Source organism: Xyrauchen texanus, chromosome 19 (assembly GCF_025860055.1).
Source record: "Xyrauchen texanus isolate HMW12.3.18 chromosome 19, RBS_HiC_50CHRs, whole genome shotgun sequence".
NCBI classification, from domain to species: domain Eukaryota; kingdom Metazoa; phylum Chordata; class Actinopteri; order Cypriniformes; family Catostomidae; genus Xyrauchen; species Xyrauchen texanus.
In genome coordinates this window covers 25525036-25542468 of record NC_068294.1, presented here as the reverse complement: position 1 = coordinate 25542468, position 17433 = coordinate 25525036, and the positions used below count along the sequence as shown (strand labels likewise).

Below are 17433 nucleotides of genomic sequence, written 5' to 3'. Positions count from 1 at the left end.
CACAAACAAATAAACACTGTTGCTATACATTTTGCCGACCTTGAAAAAATCTGGGAGCGAGTTTGGAGACCGGTAGTCTAAATGCATGTTTGATTCATGTGGTATTATAAGATTTAAAAGACAAATGATCTTTGTTCTTGAAATTCCTAAGTTCTTCCACATGCTCACAGTCTGAGGGAAACAATAATCATGAATCAATGCAGTATCACAAATATAGAGACAATCCCATATACACAATGAGTCAGTTGGGAGAGGTATAGTCCCCTTCACGCCTACCTGATTCTCTAGTTTGAAACATCTGATTCTCTGTGTTTACACACTGTCTACTATCAGAACCTTCTACAATTTAATGATTCACATTAAAATGAATGGCTTAACCAGTCAATCATGCCTCCAATCTACTAAATTAACTAAACTGTCCACATTGTCAATACACTGTGCAAACTGGGAGCTTTCAAGGATTCTCCTCAAATGCAAAAGTTATGCCATACTTTTTGAGGTAGTAACAAAAATGTTTTATCTGAAAACCAAATCACTATTTCCATATGTATCCAAAAGCTGAATGAAACAACAGCAACATGATAGTCTTCACATTCCCATACACCAAGCAGACATTCTACACAAAATTGGGTTATAAATAGAGGCAGAAACAACATGCTTGATCCAAAGGGATGTCTGCTGGATGTCTTTTTTTCTTTGTCCTATCCCTTGTGTTTGTGTAAACAGACGTGCATTTTGAGAGAGGAGGAATCTGTTCCATGTTCCAAAGTAGGAGAGGAATCACTGTTTGCTGTGTCTTTTAAACAGTTACTAACTGGATGACAGGTGGTTCTGAAATGCACCTGTGGAAACCTAATGAAGCGGTTCTAAAACAAAATATGCAGTTTTAGTGATGCACTGGATATCTCAGGAGAAAGTGGAAGAGAGGAGTGTTACCTTATGTTGTTTAAGTGCTCTGCTCTGTAATAACTTGCACGTGTCTACCTGGTAGTTGTTGCTGTTTTTATGTGCATTTTATGATCCTACACCCCCCTAGATGGCTAAGGAATTGTGTCATGAGAATAAGCTAAGAGAGTACTTCCCTCAAGAACATGCCTGTTGAGGATGGAAGACAAAGAATGAAACCTTCGCGTCACCCAGCATCGTTAACTGTTCTACACCCTAATGCAGTAACTAATGATGTTTTTACAAAGAAACATGTCTGTGTTTTACCTTTTTTGGAATCATTAACTTTTGGTATAGATTAGGCACTGATTTTACCAGGGGACCTACTAATCTTTCCTTTTATCTTTGATCTGTTGTGTAAACTTGCTCTTTTATAGGAGGATGACTGGGATTTTAACTCCAGTGGGAACAGTGTAGGGGGGAGGAACTGTACAAAAACATGTACAACAGTCTGTGTCTCCGGGTCACTGCCGGACCAGAAACAGCCGGTTTGTTCTGAATGACCCAGCAGGATTCATCTCATTGTCTCAGCTAGGGAAAGAAAAACACAAAAGACAACGCTACAAGCAAAAAGCAGCGCTCTCACTTCTTCACTGTGTGTGCACCATGACAAAACAGCAACTACCTAAACAGTAGGACTTCCAGGATATCAAGAGAACTACTACTGCCTCAGCATAAAGGTCCTGTTAAATCTCTGCTCCTTACAAAGACAGACTTCAGTTATTATAAACAACGAGGCAGAAGAGCAAGTAGGATCTGAGAGCCCAGTTCAAAGAGAAATTGAAAACTAAACCTTACTGCAAGCCTCTGAATCACTATGCCACCCACGGCAGGCTTACTTATTCCAGGTGTATAGTTTCTAGTGAACTTTTAAAGTTGAGGGCCTGCATAAAATAGATCAACATTACATTAAAAACAGTAAATCCAGGTGGAACATAATGATACAAAAAAACATTACATTTGAGACAGAACAGCTGTTCAGACTCAGAGTTTTATCATGTACAGCAGATCTCTCTGGGAAAAAGATAAGATAGCAGCAGGAGCTGATACTAAAAGAAAGAAGTAAAAGTTTCTTCAACTTTGGGCACAGTGTATGTAGATGCATCACAGAAGATTTTTAATTTTTTTTCCTAAAAGACATGCAAATTCCCACCACAGTGTCAATTCAACCAGATCCCAAATTCTCTATTGTGTTTCACTGAATTCTGTGGTGGATGGAAATTATTTTTTTTAAAGGAATAGTTCATTCAAAAATGAAAATTCTCTCATCATTGATTCAACCTCATGCCATTCTAGATGTGTATGACTTTCTTCCGTCTGCAGAACACAAACCAAGATTTTTAGAATAAATATCTCAGCTCTGTAGGTCCATATTATGGAAGTGAATGGTGACCAAAAATGTTAAGCTCCAAAAATCTCATAAATGCTGCAAAAAGGTAATTCATTATATTGCAGTGGTTTATTCTAAAGTGTTCCAATTGGTTTTTGGGTGAGAACAGACCAAAATATAACTCCTTTTTCACTGTGTATCTTGCCATTGCAGTCTCTAGGCACGGTCATGATTTTTAAGCTTTATTACACTTCCTAGGGCTTGACGCATGCGCAGAGTGCTAGATGGCTCTAGGAAGTGTAATTAAAAATCATGATCACCATGGATACTGCTGATGTCAATATTTATAGTGAAAATGGAGTTGCATTTTGGTCTGTTTTAACACAAACCTGATTAGATTACTTCGGAAGACATGGATTAAACCACTGGAGTCGTAAGGGTTACATTTATGCTGACTTTATCTGCTTTTTGGAGCTTCTAAATTTTGGTCACAATTAACTTGCCTTATATGGACCTACAGAGCTGAGATATTATTCTAAACATCTTTGTGTTCTGCAGAAGAAATAAATTCAAACACATCTGGGACATCAGTCAATTATGAAAGAATTTTAATTTCTGGGCAAACTATTCCAATAACGTTTTTGAAATAAAATCACTAACTCATTTTGTTTTGCTAAAGCTAATTCAATACGGTAGCTGACATTTCATGTATCCAAAATACAAAGAATTCGATCATTAGCCTAATATAATATGCATTATTTTCCAAAATTGTTGCTTAACTGGAAATGACACTCAAAAATATTCTGGAAATATATACATTTAAATAGTACCAAATATAAATGATAAAGGACTGGTAAAAAGTTTCCAAGTCATAAGAAACACCCTGTTACATGGTCTGCAATATCAGCAATCGCGTCAACGCACGCGACATGTCAACAAAACCAGAGATCTGGTTTGATTCAAAACGAACTCCAAAGCAAATTCAATCAAGTGTCAATACGGCGGATTAGTTAAGGTAAAACACGTTTCTATATTTATCTCAAAAGTATCATCGAGATAAAAATATTCTTGTGATAAATAGTTTTCTTGAGTTTGCATGTATTTTTCATGCAATGTATCATTTCATGACATGTTTCCCCATGTCCGTTTTACTCACATTTGCTGTTGTTTATTTCCATATCAGAAGAGACAAATCCTTGACCTGTTGAAACATTGCACTCCATGCACCCATATGTATGTGTGTGCTTGCGTGACAGACACTTTCTGCATTGAGAGATTTTGAATGAAGTTACACACAGAGGCGCAGACTTCCCTCCAAGCTGCTGGGTCCTACTTCTGCCTCTGGCCCACTTATTACAGAGTCAAGAAAAATACAGTTTTAAACAAGAAAACAAACTTTTAATTCAATATAAGATGTACATAGTCTGTTGAAACTGACAGATAAATAAAGTTAGCAAGGTAGCAGTAGTGATTTATAAAGAGAGAATTAAAAATATGATTATTATACAGCTCTCTTCCTTCACTATGAAATTAATAGAACACTTCATCTATTGGGCAAACAGATTGTAAACACTACACACAAAGGCAGAAAACAAGATTGTTGTGCTTGTTTGTCAGTGAGGTACAAAATTACTTTAGACAGCTGAGGATGTAATTATCTCTTGGCATGAAAGACCCAATGGTTACTGTTAGGTTCAAATTAAGCTTGCAGTTTATTATCTCACTCGCTGGTAAGATGTGCATTTCAGTCTAATTATATGTGATTGTGAACATGCCATCCCCGTCATTCTCCAGACAATTCATATTTACTTACATCTGCATCATTAGATAAAACAATATAAAATCATATGGCATAACACAGGAATCGCCTTGGCATGGATCAAAAAGATAATATTCCTCTTTAATGTATCACAGCATTATCTGATCAATCGTACCAGGGGTGATGTTAAATATGAGACAAAATATTTTTAAAAAGCATAATATTTGGGAAAAGAAAAAAAACATTGCACCATAATCATTTTGTAGTATCTGTTTCATTTTTATGGTTTATTTCATACATCATACATATCTCTACCATCATAATATCTAATGTATGGCTCAGCATACTTAGTCTAATCCTAAAATATTTTTGTGTAAAATACATTCAGTATTTGCTATCCCATTCTTCTGCTAACAGTACAAATAACAGTCAGACTTTGGTATTCATTGTCGAACAAATCATCGCTTATTTATTATTTCACCCCTTCTAAACTTATGTAGTCCTTCTATAATAGTGAAAGAAACTGAAAAAAAAAATCATTATATTTAAAATTTAATATTTCAAAATAATGTTCTTGCTTAACTTTTGAACTGAAGATGGACGATGTCAGATTAATCATCAAATCCCATACTAGTATAATACTATATAATTTTATCTATATTCTGTTAACACTTTTTGCTGGTGCATAAACAAACTGAGAACATAAAGCATAATTCAAATTTCATCTAATTCCTGATTTTTTATTTTTGTCATACATTAAGAAAAAAGAATCACTTTACTCAAGGGAAAACCTAAAATGAGCCCATCATTCCTGTTAAGTTGTCTTTCTTTGTCATGTATTTTAGCCTGTCTGATCATTTATATGCCCCTGTCAAACAGGACAGTTGCACATTTTTAGCAACAGTCCAGGCATGACTATATATCTGAGACACAGGATTTGTTTAAGTTAGACTGGAACAGGTAATCAGGTCTCTGGGTGTGTGAGGCAGGCACACTAGAACAGCCTGGCTTGTTTCTTCATCTCATTCCTCTTCCACAGTGCCAACCGGTCAAATTCTGCCACTGTCATCCCAAACACCTGAAAGAACTCTTCAGGGGACAGATGCCGCTAAAATGAAAAGGTGTTTATTACTGAATGTGTTCATGTTGTGGTTCCTCTTCAATTCTTATATATAAAATCTCAGTATGTTATGAGATAAAGTTAATGTTCCAAACCAATAAAAATTTAACCATGATTAATTTTTGATTTTAAGCTTTGTTTGTGAAGCTATTGACTACTCTCTGGCTGCATTTATATTGCAAGACCTAAAGTGCACAGATCTAATATTTTTCTCATATATTTGCTCATATTTTTCTTCATTCATATATGATTTTTCACATTCACTTTTGACGTAACAGATTGTGGTTACATTAAAAACCCACTAGACAGTGCATCTCTAATTGTAAATTGATATTTGCTGCACTATCAGTGGGTTTGCATGCATATTGATCTGTGCGGTTCAATTGAGAATCACAGTTTTGCCCCTCTTTTTGAACTTTGGCTTCTGATAAACAGCAGATCTTAAAGGAATAGTTCACCCAAAAATGAAATTAATTCTTTCATCATTTACTCACCTTTATGCCATCCTAGATGTGTATGACTTTCTTACTTCTGCAGAACACTAAATTTTTTTTTAGAAGTATATCTCAGCTTTGTAGGTCCATACAATGCAAGTGAATGGTGACCAGACCTTTCAAGCTCCAAAAATCACATAAAGGCAGAGTAAAAGTAATCTTTATGACTCCAGTGGTTAAATCTGTCATCAGAAGTGATTATGATATGTGTAAGTGAGAAACAGATCAATATTTAAGTTCTTTTGTTTCTATAAATCTCAACTTTATAGTAAAAAAAGGACTGTTTCTCACCCAAAGTGACTGCATCACTTCAGAAAACATAGATTTAACCACTGGAGTCATATGAATTACTTTTGTTCTGCCTTTATGTGATTTTTAGCGCTTCAATTGTCGGGTCACCTATCACTTGCATTGTATGGACCTACAGAGCTCAGATCTATAAATCTTTGTTTTTGTTCAGCAGAAGAAAGAAAGTTCATCACATATGGGATGGTATGAGGGTGAATAAATGATGAGACAGTTTCTATTTTTGGGTGAACATTTATTTTTAATAAATAAAAAGGGCTACATGACCAGGTAATTTGACATGCAGATACAAGGGACTTCAACATTTCACAACCAAATACATTTCTAAAATAAATAACTAAATACATTATTTTTATTTAAATAAATAAATATAATTGAATCTCTCCAGCTTGTGTTGTTTATTACATGCATGCATTTCCTCCATGATTCACAAGAATCCCCATGCATCCAGTCAATGTATATCTTTGAATTAAAAGACGAACCAGATACGAGTGATTACCAGATATAAGACACATATTGGATTTAAAAACACATTCAAAAGTGGTCCATATCACCCCAAAAGATACTAAAGCTTTCATAAGTGTGTTTGCTGTATACATGCATGCAAGAAGATCTGATCTGTGCCAGATATCTGTAAAAAACAAAATTGTTTGACAGTGTAAATGCCTCGTTGACATCATTTACATCTGGTCTTAATATGCATTTAGCATGATCCGTTCACAAGTGGACAGCACAAAACGCAAGTGTAAACGGGGTCTAATGCCTCACAGTTCTTTTATTATAAGGATTTGTGATTTACCTCTAATCTGGCCCGGTCTACATCCTTTGGCAATCTGTTTCGCCCTCTAGTGGTCACAATCAGTGCTTCATATGGGTAAATCTGTAATGAAAGAGAAGCAATTAAAATGCATTAGGCTAAACATGTTTCTGTAACATATTAATCCAATTAATATTTGTCTTGCTTATTTAACTACAAAAACTGTCTTTTTCCAACTGTCTGTGATTGATGGAACACCTTTTTAGCTTGTCTAAAGAAGCTAAATGAAATTAATTTATGTTGTGGTTCAGACCCTCTGGCACAGTAGCTGTAACTCAGACAGGAAGCGGCACAATACAGAACAATAAAGTTCTCACCCGACAAAGAGCACAGAGGTTAAACAAACCCCTGACCCCCTGTGTGTCCTCTGGCTATCCTGTCATCCCCGACCCACTAAGGGCCAGCTGGGGAATTACACAGTGGCCTTCTGACCTGGAAGCACTGATTTCCCCATTCTCTAGATTCCACACGCTTTTACCAGCAGGATGTTGTTTTGACCCATTAGGGTTCATTAGATTGGTATACTGTATATCGGAGTTTTCCTCTGGAGTCAGAATGTGGGCTAATGTTTCAAGCGTGTCTCTGAACTGGGATGTTTTAGTGTTTCTTTGGGCACCTCTTTAATCCTCTGGTAAATTTTAACCATCTCCCTTACCTTGTACTCTGCTGAGAAAGAAGAAAAAACTTTCAGTCGTAACTAATTTCTGTAAGAAATAGAATAGTAATTTACTCTTAAATATGTCAACAAAATAAATATTTTTATAAATAAAAACACTAAAAGAACCTAAATCTTTTACCCACCTCTGATTCCCCAGTCAGCTTCACTGCCACTGTCATACTGAACGTAGTCAGCACTTTGTGGCTGGAAAAAACAGACAAATCATTAAGCCAAGGGTGGCTTATGGTTCAATTCTCACTGCTTTTTCAGCTCTGCCAATCCAATTACTTGACTTTAAAACAAATATAAGTTTCCCAGTTGTCCACATAACAGGGATCCCACACTTTTAGACCAATTAAATTCTTTGACTTTTCCAAGACCTTTCCAGTCATTTGTGAATACTGGATAATCACAATTTTAATTCACAATGATTCGCAAATGAGTCATTCAGACTATAAAATAACCCTAAATCAATTTTCTCACAAGTCTCACAAAGAAAAAAATCTCTCAAGAGTCATATCTAGCCAATTAAATATTTTATGATGGAACATAACTCTACAAATATTCATTTCTATGACTTCTAATATATTTATGATTTTTTTTTTTTTTAGGCCTGGAAAACACAACTTCAAAATTCCTTTAAATGTACAGGTTTTCCATGATTCAATTCAAGGCATTTGGTATGATATGTGTGGTTTAAAAAAGGTATATTACCCTGTTTAATCCATTCCTGCCATATCCTGGTAAAGATGCTGATTTGGAAATGTAGTCTTCAAATGAACAAATAAATAAATAAATAAAATAAAATAAAAAAAAAAAGAATTAAAGATATCATAATGACAAGCAAGAATGTTAAAAAACTCTCAGTATGTGGTCAAAGTTTGACAACCTTATCCATAAGTGGACAGTAGAGGGAGCTAGTTACCAGGCTATGATATACTGTATGTTGTTTACAGCACATATTTAACAGTTAATTGTTATTAAGCAGACATTTTTATTTAAAGTAACTTACAGCACACATACTACAGGGACAGTTCCCCTGGCATTAAAGGCACCTTCCTAATACATCTCTCATCTCTGGTAATAGGGAAATCCAGCAATTCTTAGCAGTTCATGGATCTCTACTTTAGAAGTTTGAACCTGTCCCTACAGTATAGATGCCCAGATCTGCACTACAAAAGCCTAGGCTTCAGAATAATAATTAACAATGAATATGCTAAAATGTATTGTAAAATGTACTATAATAACTATTAAACTTTTAATTCCCTAACCTCCCTCCAGTTAATTTGTGACTCATTAAATCCAGGAGCAGGTCCTACCACTATTTTAATGCAAAAACCCTTATTCCAAATCCTCATCCTTTTTTGCACAGGGGACATTAAAGACTGACCTTAAGAGTCACTCACCATTCTCAGCTGCCAAGTTTGTCCGAGGAGCTAAAAGAAAGAGAAAGAACCATTATAATCTTCATAATTTTTTTTTATAATGAATTCCATATTAATAATAATCCATCATTCATATAGTTAATTTAATACATTTATATGGGTCAAACTAGACAACGTATCTGTAAACTTGTAGGCAAGTGCTATGTGTATTCTTCCAAAAGATCCAACCACATTTACCCTTAAACTAAGTGTAGTAAGCATAATTGTGTGAAGAGAGCTAAATGTGCATTTATTAGTTTATATTATATATTGGCTGTTGGGACTAATGCTGAGCTTTTAATGTCTGCTATTAGACCCCTGTCTCTAAATTAATTGAGCTCTGGGTCTGCTGAAAGAATTATTTGAAAAGTTCCACAACTGTAAATAAACAAAGCAGAGAGCAGGCTGCTAACCAGCCACAATAAAATTTGACACATCAAAGGACTCAATGAGCCTGAAGAATGCTAATGAGAGCAAGAAAGCTACATCAGTGACAGAGAAGAAAGGGAAAAGGAAAGAAAAGGAGAAAGCAAAAAAAAAACAAGAGTAAAGTTATGGATGCAAATGAGGTACCTCTCTCTAAAACGAACTGGACAGGAAAAAGTTCAAGAAGCATTTACATTTATGCATTTGGCAGACACTTTTATCCAAAGAGCACTTATTACAAAAGGCCCACGTTTCACAATAGGAACAGAAGGAATCTAGATAATCATATGACAAAATGTGTTATTTAACTCCCAAACATAATAAGAGATGCTTTCAATAAAAAAACAAAAAAACAAACAAAACAAATAATATTAAATAGATATGTGCAGTACAGTGGTACTAAAAAGTATTTTGACACTTCAGCTACTATAAAAAATGCATGAATGCCATTGCATTAGAAACTCTAGGTGATTTTTTTATTGGATTTATGAAGTCAGTTCCCAGGGATTTTCCATCCAAAAACCCGCATGCCACTGCAGATGTGTATGACTTTTTGTCTGTGTATGCAAGTGAATGATGACCAAACCTTTCAAGCTCCAAAAATCTTTGCTATACTGTATGTTATGTCATTTTAAGTCCTTTTTCCTATAAATATCCATTTTCACTTTCACCTTCTAAGAGTGAAAGTGAAAGTAGAAGTGGATATTTATAGTAAAAAAAAGAAGGGATTTAAATATTTATCTGTTTCTCACCCAAAGAGATTGCATTATTTCAGAAGACATAATGAACCACTTTTTTGTGTTTTATGTTTTCTGGGATAATTCCCTGACTTCCGTCTATTATTTTGAATGATGCGGAAAAGCAACTTTAATAAATAAATGGATGGCTACGACGATTAAATTTATCATAAACCACGGCCATTCATTTGGACTTGTTGATGTGAATGATATGAGATAGGCTTATTTGTGTTGGCCCTTCTGGAGTGTCATGTTGCAGTATCAGATCTATATGCCGTTAAGATCAATCCATAATCACATACAATAAATTGGCTTTTAAAGATGTATACCTTGTCTTCATGATTAACACATGCTAACGATTGGGGCAAATTCTGTTATGTGACACTACATTTTTGCGATAATGACAATTTTCTCGACAAAAAGTGTTTCCAAACCAGTTTTTCGCGACATTTGATATATCGACATACAGTTTATGTGCTAGAGTTAAATGGAAATGTCTCGGGTTACTTAAATGTAACACCTGTTCCCTGTAAAAAGCGGAACGAGATGCTGTGCTGATTTAGTGCTTTGGGAACGTCTTTAGGAGTGACCAGCTGTGAATATGTGTGCAAAACATCAATGAAATTTACTAGAATTTATAGCCTCTGCTGGTGACATCATTGGATGCACCTGTAGCAGGGCTATAAATAGATGCGCCACAGGTGCATCATCAGGTATTTTGTCTGAAGAGAAGTCCTGGGGGATCCTCAGTGCGGCAATGAAGTGCAGCATCTCGTTCTGCTTTTATCAGGGAACAGGGGTTACGTTTAAGTAACCCGAGATGTTCCCAATCAAAAAGCTGCACTTTGATGCTGCGCTGATTTAGCGCTTTGGGAACGAGAATACCCATGCCGCCGCACTGTGGGTGTCCGGACCCCTTACGGTTGTGTAGTTGTGCTCACAAGAGCGCAAGAGGTCTCAGACATGAGCTTGTGATGTTGATTCAAGGACGTGAGAGCCCGGAGTGGCATGATCATCCAAACTATAGAATCTTATGAATGTATGCGGAGAGGACCAGCCCACCACATTATAAATATGATGCAGAGGGACACCTCTGGCCAAAGCTTTAGAGGAGGCAACCCCTCTGGTAGAGTGAGCCCTGATACCTTCTGGCGAAGCTTGACCGCGCGCCTCGTAGGCCAGGGCAATAGCATCCCTCACCCAATGCGACATAGTTTGCTTGGTGACGGCCGCCCCTTTGTTGCAGCCCCATGGCAAACGGATAGTTGCCCTGACTTACGCCACTAGCTAGCGCGGTGGACATAAGTCTGAAGGGCACGGACTGGACACAGACTAGACACAGTCCGTGAAGTCTTTCATGATCCGGCATTGTAAACGGCGGGGAGCAGAAGGCTTCGAGAGTGACCAGATGTACGGTCGAGAAAGGAACCTTAGGCAGGTAGTCAGGATGAGGGTGCAAAAATGCTTTAGCCATTCCTGGGGCAAAATCTAAGCAGGCTGGCAAGACAGACAGAACCTGTAGCTCCCCAATTCTTTTTAGAGAAGTAATCTAGAGTTTCAAAGGGGGGTCTCAACCAGACCCTCAAGGACTTTGCTAAGTCCCATGAAGGGATTCTGGTCCTAGCAGGAGGTCTCAGTCACATGGCTCCATGAACAAAGCGAGCAATCAGAGGATGTCTCCCTAACTGCATCCCGTCAATCAGGGCGTGGCAAGCCAATAGAGCAGCCACATAAACCCTGAGAGTGGTGGGGCATGTGCTTGCTGATAATTTTTTCCTGCAGAAAGTCCAGAACTGAAGCAATCTGGCAGTTAACTGGATCTGCATTATGTGCACTGCACCATCTTTCAAAGTCACCCCATTTATTGGCGTAACTTCTTCAAGTAGAGGGAGCCCTAGCACTTAGAATGGTCTCGATAACTTCAGGTGAAAGCCCAGTGTCCCTCAGTTGGTACCCTTCAGGGGCCAAACATGGGGGACAGAAGTTTCCCTCCTGTCCGGAATCGCACAAGGCGAGCCACCGAGGAGAGACATTATCTCAGAGAACCATATCCTGTTCGGCCAATGCAGTGCTATCAGTAAGAGGCAAGACCCTTGATGGCGAACTCTGGCCAAGACTCCCGGGAGCAGAGAAACCGGGATCGGTTTGTGCCATCGCGTCCAGACCCAGGGGGGTTGGGTGACTCAGAGAGAAGTAGAGGGGACATTGCGCTGTCTGTTGGGAGGCAAAGAGGTCCACTTCCGCTCTGTAAAATCTCACCCAGATTCGTTCCACTACCTAGGGATTTTCCACTCCCCCGTCTGTATTTTCTGTCTGGACAGTAAATCTGCTTCCACATTCAGGAATCCAGGGATATAAACTGCTCTGATTGACAGGAGCTTGCACTGGGCCCAAAGAAGAATCTGCCATGCCAGTCTGTTGAGCTGGCGTGAACATAGACTTCCTTGATGGTTTAAGTAAGAGACTACTGCTGTGTTGTCCACATGCACCAGGAAATGGCAGCCTCTCAAATATTGGAGGAAGTATTTCAGAGCCAGAAATACCGCCATCAACTCAAGGCAGTTGATGTGCCAATTGAGCTGATGACCCTCCCATTCCCCATGAGCTGGACGACCACTTAAGAGCGTACCCCAGCCCATCAGGGAGGCGTCTGTTGTTAGCAATTTGCGATGGCAAGACGCACCTAGAGTGGGACCCAAAGTGAGGAAACGGGGTCTGAACCACATAGAAAGGGTACAGCGCGTAACCCTTATCTGCCTTAGGAGACTGGCCCTTGGATGAAATGCCCTGGCTTTGAGCCACAACTGAAAAGGTCTCATGTGCAGAAGGCCCAAAAGGATCACAGAGGACGCAGATGCCATGAGACCTAGTATTCGTTGATACTGACAAACAGTGAAAACTTGGACTAGCCTGACTTTGCTCAGGGTGTTCTGAATGGACACGATTCGAGCGGGAGACAATTGTGCCAGCATCATGATAAAATTCCATACAAAGCCCAGATAGGTAATTTCCTGAGTGGGAGAGAGAATGCTCTTTTTGACGTTGAGTCTCAGACCCAGAGAAACCAGATGAGCTAAGACGATATCGCTGTGCTGAACTGCCAGTTCTTGTGACTGTGCTAGTATCAGCCAGTCGTCTATGTATTTCAGAATGTGGATGCCAAAGGACAGTTAGCATCTTGAACTTGAACACCCTGATTGAGCGATCAAGCCTCACAGGTCTAAAATTGGACGCAACCCCCCACCACCTTGGAAACCAGGAAGTATCTGCTGTAGTAACCTAGTGACTCTTTCTCTGGAAGGGGAACATGTTCTATGACCCCTTTGACCAAGAGATTTTGGAGTTCTTTCCACAGTAGACATGCTTGTTCAGGTTTCATGGTAGTGGAGACCACGCCGTTGAAACATGGAGGACGGTGATATAATTCATTTCTGTAGCCTGGACTAAGGCAGGAAGTAAAGGATCACCCAACATTTTGCTGGAAACCTCTAACTCCCAAAACCCCAGAGGCGGCGGGAATGGAGAGGTTTCGTGGGGGTATCAGGAAGGTACAGGTGAATGCTTCATGCGCCCTGACCCGAGGGGGGCTACCCACACAAGACTGGGCGCAAGACCGTCAGGGTTTTTTCTTCTTAGAAATGACTGCCCTGAGGTCTTGCTTTGGGGGCTGCTGAGGGCGACGAGCCAGCCCCCAGTCTCTACGAGGGGGAGCACGACTCGCCACGCTTTGTTTTTGAGCCTCCCTTCTAGAAGGACCCGGCGGGGCTGGGTGGTTGACGGCCCCTCCCCCTGAGGGTGGCAAGGAAGGAATTTCCCGAAGGCTTGCTCTTGACTCTTTGCCTCCTGGAACCAGGTGATAACTACATTCATAGTGTCACCAAATAAGCCAGAAGGCGAAACCGGGGCATCGAGAAGGAAAACTTTGTCCTTGTCTCTGATGCCCGACAGGTTGAGACATAAGTATCTCTGTGCTGACTAAAGCAGACATAGACCGGCCAATGGTGCAAGCGAAATGGAAAAAGCTTGCCACCTCTAACTACTATTCATGAAAAAAGAGGACATGGGATACCAGCACAGGCAGCAGCACCAGGCATTGGGAAGCGTAGCAATGGCTATAGGGGAGGGAAACGCAGAATAGGTGTAGCCAAATACAGTGGGGCAAAAAAGTATTTAGTCAGCCACCAATTGTGCAAGTTTTCCCACTTAAAAAGATGAGAGAGGCCTGTAATTTTCATTATAGGTATACTTCAACTATGAGAGACAAAATGAGAAATAAAAATCCAGAAAATCACATTGTAGGATTTTTAATGAATTTATTTGCAAATGATGGGGGAAAATAAGTATTTGGTCAATAACAAACGTTGATACTTTTTTGCCCCACTGTACATGTATGGAAAAGGGAGGAACACAGGGAAAATTCCAGATGCTTTGTGTACTTCCCCATTAGACAGACACATAAAAAGAATTAAGGAGAGCAACTTGCTCACATGCACATGAGCAGAGTTGGAGAAAAATATGAAGAAAAGTTGTATGAAGGAAAAGGAGTAAAGAGCAGAGTTCATAAATAGAATGAAAGATGGATTGAGAGGCAAAATAAAAAAGAGAAAATAAAATCCCCTTAGAAATGGTTTAGATAGGATCATCCTCTGTAAAAATTATTGTGACCCCCTGTGACTCTCCGAGCGTGGATACAGTTACCAATCCCGTTTAAGAAATCTCCAAGAGAATATTTCACTCTGTTGCAATACATTAAGATCATATTCAATTCTTTAACACATTGGTAACTGTGATTTTGAGATTAACAGGATAACCATGCCTGTTTGGCAAAATAACAGATGTGGTAGTTCACACCAGAATCAGATCTTAAATATACCAACTGCCTCACAATGTATAACAGCAATCTCAAAGGGTAATGCACATTTTCTAATATTTCAGTAAATTCTGTGTACATCATTTGTCATTTGTGTCATCTAGTTCTGGAAGTAAAAATCCAAAAAAATTCAATAGGGGAACTTGTTTTTAACACTAACTTACAAGCCTATAAAGACAGACCTACTGTATACTGTGAGCTCAAAAGTTGTTAATAGGTGTTAAATATAGTTTTCAAATAATAAAAAAAGATGGTGAATAACTACGTACACTAAAAATATTAAATAATATCACTACTAATTATCTGAATATTTTGCAATAATCGTACATTATATAATTTCTACACATAGAATCATATATTTATACATTTCCATAATTTTTATCGTTTTTGTCTGATTTTCAAATATTTTGCTTCAAATAAATGCTTGTGTTCATGTGATTCACCTAGGAGCTGGTTGATTCATCCATTTTATGATGTACTTAATGAAATCCAAATGGAATAAATAAATGGTAAAAAAGATTTCAGAACCAAGATGGCTGGAAAACTTTTGGGTGGGTACTTTTGTGCTTTATTTTGTATATCTATCATTTGATATCAGTAAATTGTCTTATACACTCAGCACTTGTACACCCACTTATTGATGCATTTATTTAACCAGACAATTGTGTGGCAGCAGTGCCATGAATAAAATTATTCAGATAAGGATCAGGAGCTTCAGTTAATATTAACATCAACCATCAGAAACCATCAGAATGGGGAACAATGAGATCACAGTGATTTCGACCGTGGCATGATTGTTGGTGCCAGATGGGCTGGTTTGAGTATATCTGTAACTGCTGATCACCTGGGATTTTCCCACACAACAGCCTCTAGAGTTTACTCAGAATGGTGCCAAAAACAAAAAACATCCAGTGAGCAGCAATTCTGCGGATGGAAACACCTTGTTGATGAGAGAGGTCAACGGAGAATGGCCAGACTGGTTTGAGCTGACAGAAAGGCTGCGATAACTCAGATAATCACTCTGTACATTTGCAGTGAGCAGAAAAGCATCTCAGAATGCACAACATAAGACCATGTTGTGCACTTTCTTAGGACCATAGTGTTCCTAATAATGTGCTCAGCGAGTGTATATTGGCAAGAGGCCTTCAAACATCTTTATCTCTAAATATCAGTATAGAATCGGTCATTGAGAATCCTATATCAGTCAACTTCTAATGTGTGTGAAAGAGATTGAGAGAGTGCAAGAAAGAATTTAGTTGGAAGAGAAAGGTATATGGCACTGCATCTTATGTAGTGTTGTAATAGATTTTGCAGTGTTTGCACAGTTCCTGAAAACCCTCAGAATTTCGCAGTAACACACTACGGTATCAGCATGCTGTCTGTTTCAATTGGTTAACTCAAGCCTGCCTTTACTAAAAAGCATTCCAGAGTGGCACTGCCTTACTGAAATGGCCCAGTGATATCTCATCATTGACCACACCAACATTCACTGCATAATGACAACCGTACTGAAGTCAAGCAAACCAACTCCCATACTGCATACACAGTCAAAACCACACCGCAGCTGTTGCCGTCACTGTTTTTCCCCAGAGGATAATGTACAGGTAGGGAGGGAAAATGGGATCTTACATTAACAAAAGCAGTAGGTCGGCCTTTCAAAAACCAAACACAGAGATGGAGATGACATTAAAATATGCTTTTTTTTTTTTTTTTTTCATTTTGATGACACTACAACAATCTCCTCTAAACACACATTCACCACTCCTCTATGATCGTCGGTTGTAGTGGAGCACTTACAGCCGTTAACTGTGTTGTTGTGGCCCATGCTGTGTAACATCTCCCTGCTCCCACTGCGGGAGTTTCGTGCACTACCCCAGGGGTCGTTGTCATAGGAACCAGAGCGGGCTTTCATCTCCTCCTTTAGGATCATCCTGCCAATCCCACCCTGAATCTGAGACAGAAAAAGAGAGAACGATTCAAACAAAAGAAATAGAAAAACAAGAGTATCTTTTTGAAGCATATGATGTAAGAGTGATTAGGATGATGCTGATTGGTTGGATTTAGAATCTAAAAAATGGTTACATGGCCTACATTCGATTCCCAATAATAGATAGATATTCGGAGAGACTCTGAGCTGAAAAATGAGCTAAAACGTGATGACCACTCACATGATGACCTTGATGACCGCTGATAATCAAAACCAGGAAAGCTTTATCTCATTAAGAATGTAAGTCTTTATTACAGGCTAGAGGGCAGAGTACGATGGATCACGCTTTGAGAACGTAAAAACAGAGAAGGAGCAAAATAGAGAGCGAAAGAATGCTTTAGTGGCTTACTCTTTGAAGACCGTGACTCCAACCATCCTCTTCTCCTCCTGATGAGTATCTTCTCCGTGGAGCACGTAGAGCTGATACAGAAAGTAATTGAGAGAGAAAGCAAGAGTGAGAAAGAGGAAATAAAGTCTTGATGAGGCATAATCAGAATTAGTTCAAGCCTCTGAGGAAGTCACAACATATTAGAAAATAAACAGCCTTGACAGGCAGCAGA

The 17433-nt window shown here is 38.7% G+C and overlaps 2 protein-coding genes across 2 annotated transcripts in view; both read right to left on the bottom strand.

Moving 5' to 3' along the window:
- Nucleotides 1-3529, bottom strand: part of LOC127659378 (actin filament-associated protein 1-like 1) — a 50646-nt gene extending 47117 nt beyond the window's left edge. Inside the window, exon 1 of the mRNA XM_052149158.1 lies at nucleotides 3432-3529. Coding sequence (XP_052005118.1) covers nucleotides 3432-3498 — 67 coding nt within the window. The 5' untranslated portion in view covers nucleotides 3499-3529. The remainder of the gene's footprint in view (nucleotides 1-3431) is intronic.
- A 172-nt stretch (nucleotides 3530-3701) lies between these two features.
- Nucleotides 3702-17433, bottom strand: part of LOC127660213 (actin-binding LIM protein 3-like) — a 118019-nt gene continuing 104287 nt past the window's right edge. Inside the window, exons 16-23 of the mRNA XM_052150336.1 lie at nucleotides 17223-17293; nucleotides 16684-16837; nucleotides 8836-8865; nucleotides 8144-8199; nucleotides 7573-7633; nucleotides 7427-7434; nucleotides 6754-6834; nucleotides 3702-5142 (exon numbers count right to left, since the gene is read on the bottom strand). Of these exons, the coding sequence (XP_052006296.1) occupies nucleotides 5029-5142; nucleotides 6754-6834; nucleotides 7427-7434; nucleotides 7573-7633; nucleotides 8144-8199; nucleotides 8836-8865; nucleotides 16684-16837; nucleotides 17223-17293 (575 nt within the window). The 3' untranslated portion in view covers nucleotides 3702-5028. The remainder of the gene's footprint in view (nucleotides 5143-6753; nucleotides 6835-7426; nucleotides 7435-7572; nucleotides 7634-8143; nucleotides 8200-8835; nucleotides 8866-16683; nucleotides 16838-17222; nucleotides 17294-17433) is intronic.